Source organism: Stegostoma tigrinum, chromosome 35, assembly GCF_030684315.1.
Source record: "Stegostoma tigrinum isolate sSteTig4 chromosome 35, sSteTig4.hap1, whole genome shotgun sequence".
NCBI lineage: Eukaryota > Metazoa > Chordata > Chondrichthyes > Orectolobiformes > Stegostomatidae > Stegostoma > Stegostoma tigrinum.
Window position 1 is genome coordinate 3,918,735 of NC_081388.1, and position 16,342 is coordinate 3,935,076.

Consider the following 16,342-nt stretch of genomic DNA (forward strand, 5'->3'; position numbering starts at 1 on the left):
GCCAGTAACCAGAGCGCATGAACTTAAGGTAAGAACCAGAGATTTGGAGACGATTTGAGGAAAATGTTTTTTTTTAAAACCAGAGAGTGGTGGGCATCTGGAACATGCTGCCTGAAAGGGTGATAGAGACAGTTAATTATTTAGATGAGCACTTGAAATACTATAAGCATACAAGGCAATGGGCCAACTGCTGGGAAGTAGGATTAGAATGATGGATGCTTGATAACCAGCATAGACACACTGGGCTGAAAAGCCTTCCTTCCCTGCTGCAACATCTCCAACTGTAACTACCTAATACAACAGCATCGAGCACTGGTTCAGTCTTATCTGAAGGAATATGCTCAGTTCTGGGCATCGCACTTTAGAAATAATGTGAAGGCGTAAGAAAAAGAGTGCAGCAAGATTCCGAAGAACAGTTTAAGAGATGAAGAGCATTAGTTATACGGATAGATTGGAGGAGCTGGGACTGTTCATTCGGGATGAGCAGTTTGAGAGGAGACTCGATCAAGATGTTTCCATTGGTGGGAAGATAGAAAAACAGATGGCATGGATTTAAGGTAATTGGCAAAAGAAGCATCAGAGACTGAGGAACGTTTTCATGCATTAAATAATTCAGATCTGGAATGCATTGGCTTAGTGTGACTACTGGGGCCAGGTTCCATGGAGATATTCAAGAGGGAACTGGATTATGTTCTAAAAATAATTAATATGCGGAGATGCAGAGCGACTTGAGAAGAAAAACCTTATGGAAATGACTCCCATGGAACACCAGTGAAAGACACCACAAATGACCTCTTTCGCTGCTGTAACAATTTTACAATTTTGCGTTAGCTCGCACCCCCACTTACTCCTCACTGCCATGTCATTGCTCACAGTTACGTTAGGATGGAAGCTTTTCGTGAGATTTGGCTTCCAACTTAGCCCCACACCATCTCTCAATCCATCCTTGGTCACCTCCTTTTTCATTTATGAAGGCATGGAGCCCACTGACCAGCTTCTCTCCTTACTTCTTATTCCCTCCCTGCTTTATCTGGTCTTGAGCAAAAACTGTGCAGTGAGTCTAGTGTGACTTAACTTGGACCCGAGTCCCTAGCTTCGCTACTGGTCTTGCCAAAACTGTTTTCTGTTTCATTCTATCAGTTGTGGCCAGTACTCTCTGCTGTGAGTCAGAAGGTTTAGGTCCCACTTCATGTCATTAGCAGAAATGTTCAGTGCAGCATTGAGGGACTGCTGTGCTGTCTGAGATGCTATCTTTCTGATGTGATGCTTAATCAAGACCCTGTGTATCACCCCAAGTAAATCTATTGTAACCTGGCACACTTCTGAATTGCCTTCCCTGAGATCCCTTTTTTTCCCAGCAGTGCAAGCCCAGCTTCTCCAACCCAACTTTGTAGCTAAAATCCCTGATCCCTGGAACTATTCTACTAAATCACCTTTGCACCCTCTCAGGGACCCCAAATCCTTCCTAAAATGTGGTGACAAAAGCTGTCTGCATTCGTCCAGTTGTGAGTTACCAGACCTATACAAATGTTCAACATATCTTCCCCACTTTTTCACTTAAAACCCTATTTGTGAATTGTGAACCAATTTATATTGGTTATCAACCACTCTTTAAACACGTCTTGTTGCCTTCAAAGATTAACAGTTACTTCAAGGTCCTTCTGTCCCTCCAAACCATTCAGAATTATGTCATTTAGACTACAATTCCCCGTGCTCTTGCTCACTCTCTCACTCTCAGGTGTATGCTCTCTCACACGCTCACTCTTGCCAAAGTGTATGACTTCACATTTCCAATACGTTGCATCTGCTACTTGCCTGCCCTTTCCCTTGGAACATCTGCATCCTGTTGCATTCAATTTGCACCACTTTTACAGTGCCATAGCTTCGGGTTTGTAACATCAGCAAGTTCTCACATTTTACACTACATTCCAATGTGAAGTTCAATATGAGTGTATACAGATATCAGAAAACATAATGGCCCTGGGGATACAACACACTCTACTCCCAACTGTCAATTAACCAGTTTACAATCAAATCACTGCATTGTTTCTTTTTTGTTTTTAAATCATTGACATTGATCCTTCTTTTCCCTAACTTTATTAACTAGTCTTTACATGACACATGGCCAAAAGCTTTATTAAAATCCAAATAAATATGCATTACATTTCCTCTTCCAACTTTCTCTGCTCATCAACAAGTGTGGCTCAGTTAGTCAAACACAATCTGCCTTCACAAATTATGCTGGTTCTCCTTAACCAACTCAAACTTTAACTCACCTATAGTTACTAGTTACACCATTTGTTTGGACAAAGATGCCACATTTTCTATTTTCCAATCCTCTAGCAGCTCCCTTGTATCATGGAGTCTTGAAAGAATTTTGCAAGTCCATCTGTTACCATCCTTTATCACCTTGAGCTGCAAGCTGTATGATTATACATAATCATATATTATATTATAATGTACACATTATACATAACCACTCTCATCAATCGGCCTTATTAGTACATCCTGCAAATCAATTTTAGCCGTATCCATGACCTTCTCAGCAATTCCTTTCTTGGTTAATACCAATGCAAAATTTTCAATAAGTATTCTAACTTTGTCCTGCTCCTTTAAATATGTATCACCACCTTTAATGTCCTGGTTTGGTCTTGTAGAATTTCCACCATGTGCGTCATTCACCCTGCTTTTCTATTTGTCTTCTCCTGTTCTTTATTTCTTTCTCATCCAAGGAGCCCTGGCTTTGGTTCCCTGCCCTTTCCTCTAGATCCACCACTGAAATTGGCCCTGACCAGTTTAGAAGTTTTCTTTGCATTGTTCCTTACTTTACTCCATGATTATTCGAGACTTTGTGTTGATCACTCTTGCCCAAGTACACTCCTATTGACGCTTACCTCAGTTAAGACACCCCCCCCCCCCCCCGCCACTTATTTCCAACAGGAGATTCAACAATGTCTTCTTCCTTTTGGGGCAGCAAGGTGGCTCAGTGGTTAGCACTGCTCCCTCACAGCGCCAGGGACCCAGGTTCGATTCCACCCTCTGGCGACCGTCTGTGTGGAGTTTGCATGTTCTCCCCGTGTCTGCGTGGGTTTCCTCCAGTTGCTCTGGTTTCCTCCCACAGTCCAAAGATCTGTGTTTAGGTGGATTGGCCATGCTAAATTGCCCGTAGTGTTCAGGGATGTGTAGATTAGGTGGGTTATAGGGGTATGGGCCCGGGTGGGATGCTCTGAGGGACAGTGTAGACTTGTTGGGCCGAAGGGCCTGTTTCCACACTGTAGGGATTCTATGACTCTAATTGGACTAAGAAACACGCTGATCAAGGAGGTTCTCTGTACACATTTCAGAAACTCCCTTCTTGTTTCCCATTACTCAACCATGATTCCACTCAATATTTAAGTAATTTAAGTCTCTCAATATCACCATTCTCTTTTTTTTCCCCCATCTATGATTTTTCACCAATTCATCCCTTTGCTATTTGGAAATAACAGAATGCTCCCAGTAATCTATTTGCACTCTTTATGATTCTCAACTTTAACCAAATAGATTCTGTGCCTGCCTTGTCATGGGCATCCTCTCTTTCGAAAGACCTTTCCTAATCATCTTGCCATTCCACCCAGAGTGCTGATTGACTGTGAACAAAATAATAGGGTATGTTGGCACAGGCACTGTATGAGCTGTGGAGGGATCTGCCAAGTCTGAGACGGTGGAGTCGAGTTGTTGCCAAAACTGAAAGACTGTGGAGAGATATGATTATACTCCATGTGCACATAGCACACGCATATCCAGACTAAGGATGCACAGTATCCCTGTAGGAAATAGCCCAGGACGTGAGACAGGCATCTCAAACACAGAGCAGTCCCATAAAACCCAAGACAGCTACTCAACCTTTCCTCGCCCCTCTTTTTTTCTTTTTCTCCTTCTGTCTTTTCTAAGCACTTCATATTCTGGAATAATAAATTCCCCGGTCATGTTTCCTTCACGGAATTGTAGAATCCCTGTAATGTGGAAACAAGCCCTTCGGCCCAACCAGTCCACACGGAACCTTGGAGCATCCCACCCAGACCCGTCCTCTTATAAACCACCTAATTGACACATCCCTGAAACTACGGGTAACTTAGCATGGCCAATCCACCCAGCCTGCATATCTTTGGACTGTGGGAGGAAACCAGAGGAAACCCACATAGACACTGGAAGAATATGCAAACTCCACGCAGACGGTCGCCTGAGGATAGGATTGAACCCAGGTCCCTGGCACTGTGTGGCAGCAGTGCTGACCACTGAACCACTGGGCCATCCAGATGCCCCAGTGGAATGGAAACGTCAACTCTGTTTGTCTTAATGCAGGTGCTGCCCAAGTTTTTCTGATTTTATATCCTATTCCATGTATAAAGTGTGGTGAAAAACACAAATAACCACATTTACCCACTTGTCTTCCTTATGTGTTTCTTAGCCTGTTATCTGGCCTGGTAGTACTTAGATATTCAGTGCTATCTAACATTTCTTACTCCTTTAAACACCTTATTCTTCTTTACCTATACATACTGGTGCCTGCCCAATTTAGTTTAAGCCCTCCCAAGCCCCACAAGTGAGGATGCTCGCAAGATCAAAAGCTGAAATTGCTGGAGAAACTTAGCACGTCTGGCAGCATCTGTGGAGAGAAAACAGTTTTGCTCCAGTGACCCTTCTTCTGAACTCTCAGATGCTGCCAGAACGGATGACTTTTTTAATGTAATTTCGCTTCTATTTTTGTTTCTGATTTCCAGCATCCACAGTTCTTGCAGTTTTTATGCTCTCAATCATTAGTCTAAGTCTTGTTGAGGTACAACCCATCCTGTTTTGAGTAGGGGCCTTCTGCCCCCAGACTGGCTTCATTCACATGAGAACCTGAACCCTTCCTCCTCCATCGTGCTTCACTCCAAACATTAATCTTCCCTTTCTGCCCATTGCTACTTTTGCTGGCACAAGACACAGGAGGTAATGCAGAGATTACCACCATCCTTGTGCGACTTCAACTTCCTCCCAGCTCCTGAAAACCTGATCGCAGGATCTCGATTCCCACCCTACCAACGTCTCCAATCGCAGCATACATCAGAGGTTCACCTTCACGTTCTTACCCATGCCGAATATTTTGAGCTCTCTAAGTGATATGCTTTACCGTGGCGCTGAGGAGCCAGTAAGTGATGGCTATTATAGAACTGCCCATCAGTCTCCCTAGCTATCGGGAACCTCCTGTAACAACTGTGCTTTTTGCTGCTTCCTCCTGTGCAGCCCCTTCCTTCCCAATCGGTGCCATAGCCAAGTCAGCCCTTCTTCAGGATATTGTGTCTCTGAGCAATCTCCCATTCTGGTTTGCAGGTGGCCTCACACTCTGAAAATTCTTGTACTTCCTGCCTCTTCCTGATAGCTGCCCACCTACTACCCTCTGCTTTCTCAGCCTGTGGGGTGCCCTAATGGAACAAATCCCTTGACTGACTCCACCTGCCTCTCCAATCCTGAACTCTAACTCAAAGAGCAGGAGATACTGCCTAGGTATGTCATCCACCACCTCTACATTACTCTGAAGTATTGAAACACTAAAGATTGAAAACACAATCCTTTTGATTAGCAAACGCTAAGTGACAGACTGGCATAAATTCTGCTGTGACACTCCTCACTGTTTTCCCATTGACTCATGGCCAGTTTTGCATGTGAAGGGCTCTGAAGTGGTAAGAACCTGTGTAGCAATTGGAAAGCTTTGAAATAAAGTGACATTTAATTGATATTTCGATTTATTTGATTTAGTACGTTCGGGTTGATCTGTGGTTTTTCTTGCGTGGCTGCAGGGTATGAAATGGTTAAATGCTGGCGCAGAGCTAGTGATTGACCTCCAGGTGTCGCTGTCCCATCACTTTACATGTAAAGGATATTCATTCAACCTTTTCAACACCAGTTCCTAACAGCTGAGTTTATGACTGGTGTCACTGCGAGGTGGATCAGCAAGCACTGGTGCATCAAATTGGAATGTAGCTTTTGGTTCAAAACACAAACAGCTGCAGCACCTTCCACAGTAAGTGTGAATCCAGTCAATGGAAATAATCCCAACATCATTTACTACAATACAGAAGAAGGCCATTTGGCCTGTACTGGTTCTGTTCCCAAGTTCAAATCTCCTGCCCTCTCCGTGTATCCCTACACACCATTTCAATCCAAATAACTCTCTGATGCAACTCCTGAATGCCTGAATTGAAGCTGCCTCCTCCACGTTTCCAGACATCACAGACCCTAATTACTCATTATACAAAGAAAAGTTCTTTTCTCCCTTCACCCTTGCTTCTAATGCATGTCGCTTTAAGTCTAAGACTTCTTGTTCTTGATTCTTTGAGTGTGAACAGCTTACTGTTTCCTCAATCCAGCCCACTCATGATTTTTGAAAAACTCTATTGAATCTCAGATCAGCCTGCTCTCCAACAAGACCAGTCCCACTTTCAGTGATCGTCTGTGAGATCACTACAGTTTTATACGACACTTTTCCTGTTCCATTACTTGCAGATGGATCATGGGGGCCATTTTTAGTGGCTGCACCCTACCTCCTTGTTGATTATGCTCATTCTGACTCCTAACTCAGTCCTAGCTAGGAAAAGAGGACCTGTAAGTGTTTTCACTGGTGCATTATAAAATATGACTGACTTTAGATCAGCGTCTGATTAGCTACACTGCTTGTATGGCATCCACTGCTAGGTGAGCAGAGACTTGCCTAACATAAATGCAGGGGAAAAACCTAAAGCCATTATGTTTAATCCACAACACAGACTCCATTATTTAGTCATAGTCTGCTCTCCGGCCATTGTCTAAATGTTGAGTCAGATTGTTCACGTGCAGCTTGACTCTGTTAGAAGATTCCAAGTTCATTCTACCTCCGTTCATCTCTGTCGTTTACCTCAGCTCATTGCCTGCTGAAACCCTATCCAAACCTTGTGTATATGTAGATATAAATTGCAGTTCTGTTCTGGCTAGCCTCTCACCTTCCTTGAACTTGCACTCATTCACAGCTCTCTGCCCACATTGTAACTTCCATCACCTTCTGCCCATGGAGAGGGCCAAAGTTGGGAGGCCCTTTCACCTTCTGCTTCCCCAATTCCAGATAGATTGGATGATTTTCCCATCCCAATTCTGGGCAGCTGCTTGCAATTTCTCTGCCTGTCTTAGGCAGAAAGCCTGGCACGTTGGACTGTAATAAAGCTATCAACGCTCTCCGAACTCGACCACCTGTGCTAGGAGAAAACAAGGTATATTTTGGTGCTAAGGCATGGTTGCTGGCCATCGGCTAACAACGGTAATTTAAAACATGATGTAGTTGTCCTTTTTAGAGCTACAAGCCATATAACGTATATCTTGTACCACGAGCGCAGCTTGTGAGTGGATGTGCGTGGGCCAATATCTCTCGGACATAATTGAAGTACTGGGGGCTCTTGCCCACCCCCTGCAGAGCTGAGGCCCACCATGTTAAACGTCAGTCTGCTATGCAATTGGCCAGTGTGTCTCATTCCTAGGATCGAGGACCGCTGTGTACCTCTGGATGTTCACAAGGAAATGTGACGAGGTTTTTATTTGGGTTGTCCACATGATGACTGCCCACCCTTCTTCTGGTTGAGTGCCAGTGGCGGTGCCATGAAGCCCTTTAGTTGTCCTCAGTTGAAATCATTAAATCACGGGTGCTGCAGATGACTGCCTCTGAGCCGTGCCACCCCAACTTTAATCAAACCAGAGGTGGAAAGTCTTCATGTGACACCCTCCCTGCTCAATTAAATACTTCCTGTGCCTCAAGGGAGTGCATCCCTGGTCTGGGGAAGTGACTGTTGGTCAGGCACAAAACCTCATAATCTGTGGATTAATTCCTCTAAAGAAAGCACTCTCTTCCAGGAAAGGGCACAGATAATCTGGAGCTCTCTTCCTGCAAAATGCTGTGGATGTTCAGGAGCCTTTGAAGCTTCCTGCCATATTTTAGTAGATTTTTTGGGTTTGGGGGATAAGGAGCAAAGGGTGGAACAAAGGGAACTGAATTATACATCAGCTGTGATCTAATAAAACAGTAAATTAGGCTGGATGATTTGATGACCTGGTTCTGTCTTACTGATACACAAAGCACATTCTGTTTAAAACTATATATGTTTAAAACATTTTTGCCAAACTTGCCGACCCTGTAAAAAATGCTATTTGCTTGCAGGTTTACAGTTCTTTTTTAAAAAATTTTTTCATTGATGGTTAGGCCGGCATTTATTTCCAGAGGGAATTTATGAGTCAGCCACATTGCTGTGGGTCTGGAGTCACATGTAGGCCAGGCCAGGTAAGGATGGCAGTTTGCTTACCTAAAGGACATTAGTGAACCAGATGGGTTTTTCTGAACAATTAATTCATGATCATCATTAGACTCTTAATTCCACATTTTTATTGAGTTAAAATGCTACCATTTGCCATATGAGATTCGAACCATGGTCATTACCTCTGCCCCTGGATTAGCAGTCCAGCAATAAAACTTCTAGGGCGTTATCTCCCCACGTTAACTGTTAGACTGCATTTGAATCCTTCTTTGGCTCTTTGAATTTTTATTTGATTTTCATGCCAGGCTATATAGATCAAATTGAATCAGTTGCATAGTACATGCAGTTCTTGAAACAAATACAAGAAGCACCCATAACTCACCATTTATTTGCAGATATATTTGCATAACTGAATACTTTCAACCCCCCCATTGGATCATGTGATAAGTGCTCCTGTCAGTTCTGGTCACACTACACAGCCCAGTGATATTCAATACTGTGCCGAATGTACGTGCCAGTAAGTCAGTGTCTTCTAAGGAAGTAACTGATGGTATTTGGTGATACTGCTCCCGGACTGTGAGATAATGGAAAAGAATATTCATTTCTTGATCACTCTCCAGTCCTTAGACAGATGAAAAGGAGCAGAAAACGCAAACATGAGGATGTAAACCCAGTGGCTTGTTGTTTCTCAGGCCGTGCTAAGTATTTGTGAAGCTGCTCTGAGTTTATCCCTCAGTGGGTATGAGATAAATTCAGTCAGATGCCAGCCATGGGTAGCAGGCTCAGCCCGAAATCAGCAGGTCAAGGTTTGAATTAGCCTTCAGGCATTTGAGCATACAGCCTGTGTTGGTCCCAGGGGCAGCGCCGCGCCGTGAGGGAGATGATCCCAGAGCAGTGGCCAGGCAGCACCGCGCCGTGAGGGAGATCACATTTTTCCAAAAGGGCGTCAAACCTCAATTCTATTTTAACTTTCAGATGGACATAAAATGTCCAAATGACATTATTTGGTCAAGACCAGAAGTGGTAGTGTCCCTGAAAATCTGACAAATGGTTATCAATATGTAGCATCGTCAAAGTAGACAACCTAGCTAAATTTCCTTGTTCCTGACTCTGGGATCTTGCTGTGCATACTCCCTGCTACATTTCTTACACTGAAATGATGACTAGAGTTGATTTGCTGGAAAACTCTAGGCTTATGTGAATTGATAAATAAGTTTGTTCATCCTGTTGAGTGAAACTTCATCTTCCAGAGTCAGAGGACATAAAAGATCCCAAGGCCCTATTTGAGAAAGGACAGGCAGGTTGTCCCCAGTGTCATGGCCAATATTCATTGTTCAGATTGTTGTCACTAAATAGGATGCTAGCTGCATTTTCCCCCGTTAACCTGGTGACAGCACTCGAGAAGCATGTCATTGGGTGGAAGATTCTTTTGCATGCCCTGAAATCGCAAAGAGTTTTCTATAAATTCAAGTGTTTCTCATAAATAATTAGTGGTAGTCTTACTGATTTTCTTGGATGCCTGTAACAAGATGGTTTCTCACATCTCCCCACCCCCCCACCCTTTAAAACCACCTCATGTCCTGTTCCTTTAGCTTTCCCAATCCTAAATTTGGTGACTCCAGTGCATGTGGTCAGACTGTAGCTTGTATTAAAGTTCACCCCTGTAAGAAAACTAAGAAATGGAACGCTGCACCAAACTCAGTAATGGTGCCCAGTCCTGTTAAATGATTTCAGCTGAGGGTACGTGTGAGCTGGCGCTCCTTACAAAAGTAAACCGGGTTGTGGAATACCAATCTTCACATAGTTGGTAAATCGCAAATTCATCTGTGACATTGTCTTTTTATAAAGGTATTCCTTTGGACCCTGCGTTGAAGGAAACACCAGACTTCTCATGTGTAGTAATAATCAAAGTCGAGGCTGAGACTGATGACACACCTAGCTTAGGGCAAAAGAGAGCACTGAAGCGGCGTTCCATACTGAAGGGAGAGCGCCCCAAGATGCCTAAGGAGAGGGAGATGTATACAGAATCAGAGAGCCAGGATGAAACACAGTACCAGGAAGAGTCTAAATTAGAGGACGTAACAGGAGAGGAGATAGCCAAAAAGAAGCAGGGTAGGAAACAGGTTATGAAACGAGTCTCAATCGCTCCCGTTGAACCCATTTCAAATACTGAAATAGCTCAACCTCGCCTAGTAGCCAAAACAAGTACCAATGAAGCAAGCGTACCTCTTCTGCGTGAGCAAGAGAAGGGAACATCTCTAGAAACTCCTGAGGAAACCCAACTCGTTCCAGTAGGTCAGTAATCTAACTAACGACTCCATAGGGCAAGTTGTTTAAACACGTGTCAGCTGAAATAAAAACACAGTGCTGGGGAAAGTCAGCAGGTCCAGCAATATCTGTGGAGAAAGACAAACAGTTCATGCTTCAAATCTGAAATGACTCAAAATGCTAACTTTCTGTCTCCACAGCTGCTGCCGGACCTGCTGAGCTTCTCCAGCAATTTCTATTTTCGTTGCTGATTTGCCGTATTTTCCTTCTACCAGCTGAATCTTTCATAGAAAATAATCATAGAATCTCTGCAGTGCGGAACCAGCACATTCAGCCCATCAAGTCCACACCGACCCTCTGAAGAGCATCTCACCCAGAGCCAACCCCTGCTCTATCCCTCATTTTCCACCCTAGACACTATGGGGCAATTTAGCAGGGCCAACCCACCTAACCTGCACACCTTTGGACTGTGGGAGGAAACCAGAGTAACCAGAAGAATCTACTAAGAAAAGTAACACTTTTTTAAGATATTCCTTTGAAAAACTAATTTAGATAAGTGTGAGCTGCTGCAATTTGGAAATGCATATCAGGGCGGACTTATACACTTAATGAAAAGGTCCTGTGGAGTGTTGCTGAACAATGACACCTTGGAGTACAGGTTCATAGTTCCCTGAAAGTGGAGTTGCAGGTAGATAGGATAGTGAAGAAGGCATTTGGTACGCTTGCCTTTGTTGGTCAGTGCATTGTGTATTGGAGCTGGGAGGTCATGTTGCGGCTGTACAGCACATTGGTTAAGCCCCTTTTGGATTACTGTGTGCAACAGGAAGGATGTCAAGCTTGAAAGGGTTTAGAAAAGATTTACAAAAATGTTACCAGGGTTGGAGGGTTTGAGCAACAGGGAGAGGCTGAATAGGCTGGGGCTATTTTCCCTGGAGCATCGGAGGCTGAGGGGTGACCATGTAGAGGTTTATAAACTCTTGGGGGCATGGTTCAAGTAAATAGACAAGGTCTTCACCCCAGGGTAGGGGAGTGCAAAACTAGAGGGTATAGGTTTAAGGTGAGAGGGAAAAGATTTAAAAGGGATCTAAGGGGCAACTTTTTCATGCAGAGGGTGTTGCGTGTATGGAATGAGCTGCCAGAGGAAGTGGTGGAGGCTGGTACAATTACAACATTTAAAAGGCATCCAGATGGGTATGTGAATAGGAAGGGTTTAGAGGGGTGTGGGCCAAATGCTGCCATGAGACTAGATTTACTTGGGATGTCTGGACAGCAAGGACAACTTGGACCGAAAAGTCAGTTTCCATGCTGTATGTTTCTATGACTCTATAATACTTGTTGAAGGCCAGTAACAAGCTTCTCAGAAACCTTTGTATCGAGATGCTCGGGTGAGTTGTTCACTGTCCCATTCAAAGTATGAAGGGATCACACACTAAATATCCAGGAAACTTCTAACTCGGAGCTGAACTGTGTCCTGTTAGGAAGTATAGTGCGACTTAAACAGGCAGATATTTCCCATATACTTGCATTAACCTTAGCTCACTGATGACTTGATGAATGCAGGCAACAGGGTGTCTGCCCCGGAACAGCAGCTCCTGGACTGAGCTCTGTCATTCCAGCTGAGGCAGTATTGCACTTCGCATCGATGTCAGTAAACTGGGAGAAAGCTCGCTGTGGCCCCCTGCTTCCGAGTGAGAAGGGACAAACATCAGTGAAACCAGAATATAGAATTGTGCAGCACAAGAACAGGCCCTTTGGCCCATGATGTTGTGCCAAACATCGCTTATGGGGATCTAGAAAGTAACAAAGAAACAATGACCAGGGTGGGGGAAATGAGCGGGTAGCTGACCAATCAAGGACTGGTCATTTCTAACCAATAGGAGCCTCGGTAACTGGATGAGAAGCCATTGTCATAGGAGTTAAGCTGATCCTACCCCTGGCAGAGCTACCGGGCATCTGTTGTATTCGGAATGTGAAATTTTAGATTAGATTCCCTACAGTGTGAAAACAGGCCCTTCGGCCCAACAAGTCCACACCACCCCTTGGAGCATCCCATCCAGACCCGACCCCCTATAACCCACACACCCCTGAACACTACGGGCAATTTAGCGTGGCCAACCCACCTAGCCTGCACATCTTTGGACTGTGGGAGGAAACCGGAGCACCCGGAGGAAACCCACGCAGACATGGGGAGAATGTGCAAACTCCACACAGACAGTCACCCGAGGCTGGAATTGAACCCAGGTCCCTGGCGTTGTGAGGCAGCAGTGCTAACCACTGAGCCACCATGCCGCTGAGTCGCTGAGTTACATTCCTCTGATAATCACTTCTGTATCTGCCTTGTCTGTTTTGACTGTTGGTAGTGGAACTTGGGTGAATACTTAACACAAGCTTTAATCTGTACTCGCATTTTGTTAAAGCAGCCTCTGCAATGTAGGCAGAGTTGGGGAAAGGGATAGTGTATGAGGTGGATACAGACTTGAGCAATCATAGATATTCAGGTTTCTTGTGTGTTTCTTCTCTAGGAGCCAGTCTGATGCATTGTCCCTGAACCAAATAATATTTTCCCCAAAAATATGCTTTCATTCGTAAAATTTATAAAAGTAATTCATGTGGTTATTTAAACTTAACAATGTCTGTGTGAGTTTACACTTGTATTCAATATTGATAATGTTCCTTTCATGCCGAATAGACAGCTTGAGGGGTTTCTTCACAGTGTCTAGACCCCTAATGTGGCCACATCTCCTCAGTCAGTGGCAGCCAGTGTGATGTTCACCCTGTGGATGCTGCTATTCACATTGCATCACCCATTTTTCTCTTCTCTCTTCTCACCTCTTCTCTCCTTTTTTCTCTTCTCTCTTCTCACCTCTTCTCTCCTTTTTTCTCTTTTCTCTTCTCACCTCTTCTCTCCTTTTTTCTCTTTTCTCTTTTTTCTCTTTTCTCTTTTCTCTTCTCTCTCTTCCCTCTCTTCTTTCTTTTCTCTCTCTTCTCTCTCTTTTCTCTTTTCTCTCTCTCTTTCTCTCTTTTCTCTCTTTGTCTCGCTCTCTTCCCCCCCCCCCCTTTGTCTATCTGTCTGCCTATCTGCAGGAAATGAAGTACTAAAGGGACCAATTTTGGAGAATAATCGGGGAGCATTGCTGAGCCGATGTATATCCATGCCATTGGATATTTCTGGTAAGCCCAGGGGCAATATTTCCAGTGTATATCTCAGGTAACGTCTTCAAAAATACATCAGATAATACCATTGAAGACTTTCCCAGATTTAAATTTGAATATTTGAGCACCCAAACTGGCATTTCATTTCTGGAACCTGCAGATAGTACAGCTCTATCTGCTTAGTATGAAATCCTGAACTTTCTAATTTATCTATTGAAGGGGAGTCCCAAGTTGTTAGCTATTTTAAGAGATTACAAGGTGTAGAGCTGGGTGAACACAGCTGGCCAAGCAGCATCAGAGGAGCAGGAAGGCTGATGCTTCAGGCCCAGACCCTTCATCAGAAATGGGGGAGGGGAAGGGGATTCTGAAATAAATAGGGAGAGAGGGGGAGGCAGATAGAAGATGGTTAAAGGAGAAGATAGGTGGAGTGAAGACAGACAGGTCAAAGAGGTGGGAATGGAGCTAGTAAAGGTGAGTGTAGGTGAGGAGCTATTTTAAGTTCTTTTCCCATACTGTCCCACCTCTCTCCCAACCCTTCCCCTCTACTTTCTCCCATCCTCTTCCTCCCCCAACCTCCCTTTATTTCCTCACCCCACCTCCCCACTCCTGCACCCCAGAGCATTCTATTCCTCCCTAACCCTGCATTGATAGTTGACTGTTCTCTAGAGCAGTGCTGTCAGTTAATAATGTGGTGAAAGGCTGAATTCGCTGAGCATACAGTGACTGTAGTACAGCAAATGAATTGCAGTTCATTTCATTACACACCTCGAGGGTCATAACAAAATGTTTTGCTCATCTCTTAGGAATACAGAAAGGAGTTTGCTCAGACTTTGACATGGCGTATGAAAGAGGGAGGATTTCATCGTCCTTTCAAGAGGATAGCCCAGTGAGCTCCATGCCACTAAGCAGAGTAAGATTATATTATTGTTATAAATAAAGGACACTCGTGACTATTGCACCTTGTGGTTGGATTTGTCATTAGTTTGCTTTCAGCTCAGTTTGTGATCTTTACATTTTGGGGGCATTGCAATGACAGTGCGACTTTTCCAACATCACATCAGAAGCTGGCTCAGGTTGGCTGATTGTAATTGTTGTGAGTCAAGAGTGTTTACTCTGTGAATCTGGGTTTTTGTTGTCAGTCTGCAATCAGAGCTGCATGTACTGATGCTGTGTCACGGTGAAACATGAACATATGTGACCTGAGATGCTACTCTTTCTCACTGTACAAATTCTACAAGCTACAACTTAGCCAGTGGACTCGGAACGTGAGCTCGGAAGCTGCCTGTGCCAGTGTTTATGTGGCCACTGAGAGAGCACATTTGTTAAAAAGATTCTATTGCAGAATTCTGGCAAGAGTTCTTCCTTCTGGAATAAAATATTGGAGACTTTTTGGAGCTGTATCCCCAGCTGAATTCTGCTTGTGTCCTACTGGAAGCTTATTGGGTTTTTTTTATTCATGGGGTGTGGATGTTGTTGGTCAGGTCAACATTTATTCCCTATTTGTAATTATCCTGGAGAAAGTGGTGAGGACTGCCAACTTAAACCACTGAAGTCTACTTGGTGTAAGTACACCCAGAATGTCATCAGGGAGGAATTTTGAGGATCTTCACCGAGTGACACAGAAGAAATGGTAATATATTTCCAAGTCAGGATTGTCAGTGGCTCTGAGAGGAGCTTGCAGCTAGTTCTGTTCCAATATATCTGCTGCTCTTAACTTCTAGGTGTTAAAGGTTGTGGATGTTGTGGCATGTGCTTTGGCGAGTTACTGCATCTTGCAGAGGGTACACCCTGCTGGCTCTGTGCATCAGGCAAGGAGGGAGTGAATGTTCAAACTGGTGGTTGGGTGTGATGCCAGTGAAGTGGCCAACTTTATTTTGGAAGTTAACAAGGTGTAGAGCAGGATGAACACAGCAGGCCAGACAGCACCAGAGGAGCAGGAAAGTTGACGTTTTGGGTTGAGACTCTTCTTCAGAAATGGCGGAGGAGAAGAGGATTTTGAAATTAATGGGGAGAGGGGGGAGGCGGATAGAAGATGGATAAAGGAGAAGACAGGTGGAGTGGAGACAGACAGGTCAAAGAGGCGGGGATGGAGCCAGTAAAGGTGAGTGTAGGTGGGGAGTTAGGGAGAGGATAAGACAGTCCAGGGAGGCCGGACAGGTCAAGGGGGCAAGAAGAGGTTAGTAGGTGGGAGATCGGGGTGGGGCTTGAGGTGGGAGGAATGGCTAGGGAGGTGGGGATGAGTTGGGCTGGTTTTGGGATACGGTTGGGGGAGGGGAGATTTTGAAGCTCGTGAAGCCCACATTGATACCATTGGGCTGCAGGGTTCCCAAGCAAAATATGAGTTGCTGTTCCTGCAACCTTCAGGTGGCATTGTTGTGGCACTGCAGGAGGCCCAGGATGGACATAACAAAGTGTGGAGCTGGATGACTTGAGGTGGGAGGAGGGGAATAGGTGAGAGGAAGAACAGGTTAGGGAGGTGGGGATGAGCTGGGCTGGTTTTGTGATGCAGTGGGGGGAGAGGAAGCTTGTGAAATCCACATTGATACCATTGGGCTGCAGGGTTCCCAGGCGGAATATGAGTTGCTGCTCTCGTCCCCGCCTCCCTAACCTGTTCTTCCTCTCAC

General features: G+C 44.6%; 1 protein-coding gene across 13 annotated transcripts in view; it reads left to right on the forward strand.

Annotated features, from left to right (window-relative positions):
* pnpla6 (patatin-like phospholipase domain containing 6) overlaps nt 1-16,342 on the forward strand; it is a 170,928-nt gene that overhangs the window by 58,958 nt on the left and 95,628 nt on the right. For all 13 annotated transcript variants that reach the window (XM_059639836.1, XM_059639834.1, XM_059639833.1 and 10 more), the window contains 2 exons: nt 13,650-13,736; nt 14,522-14,628. In XM_059639836.1, the coding sequence (XP_059495819.1) occupies nt 13,650-13,736; nt 14,522-14,628 (194 nt within the window). The remainder of the gene's footprint in view (nt 1-13,649; nt 13,737-14,521; nt 14,629-16,342) is intronic.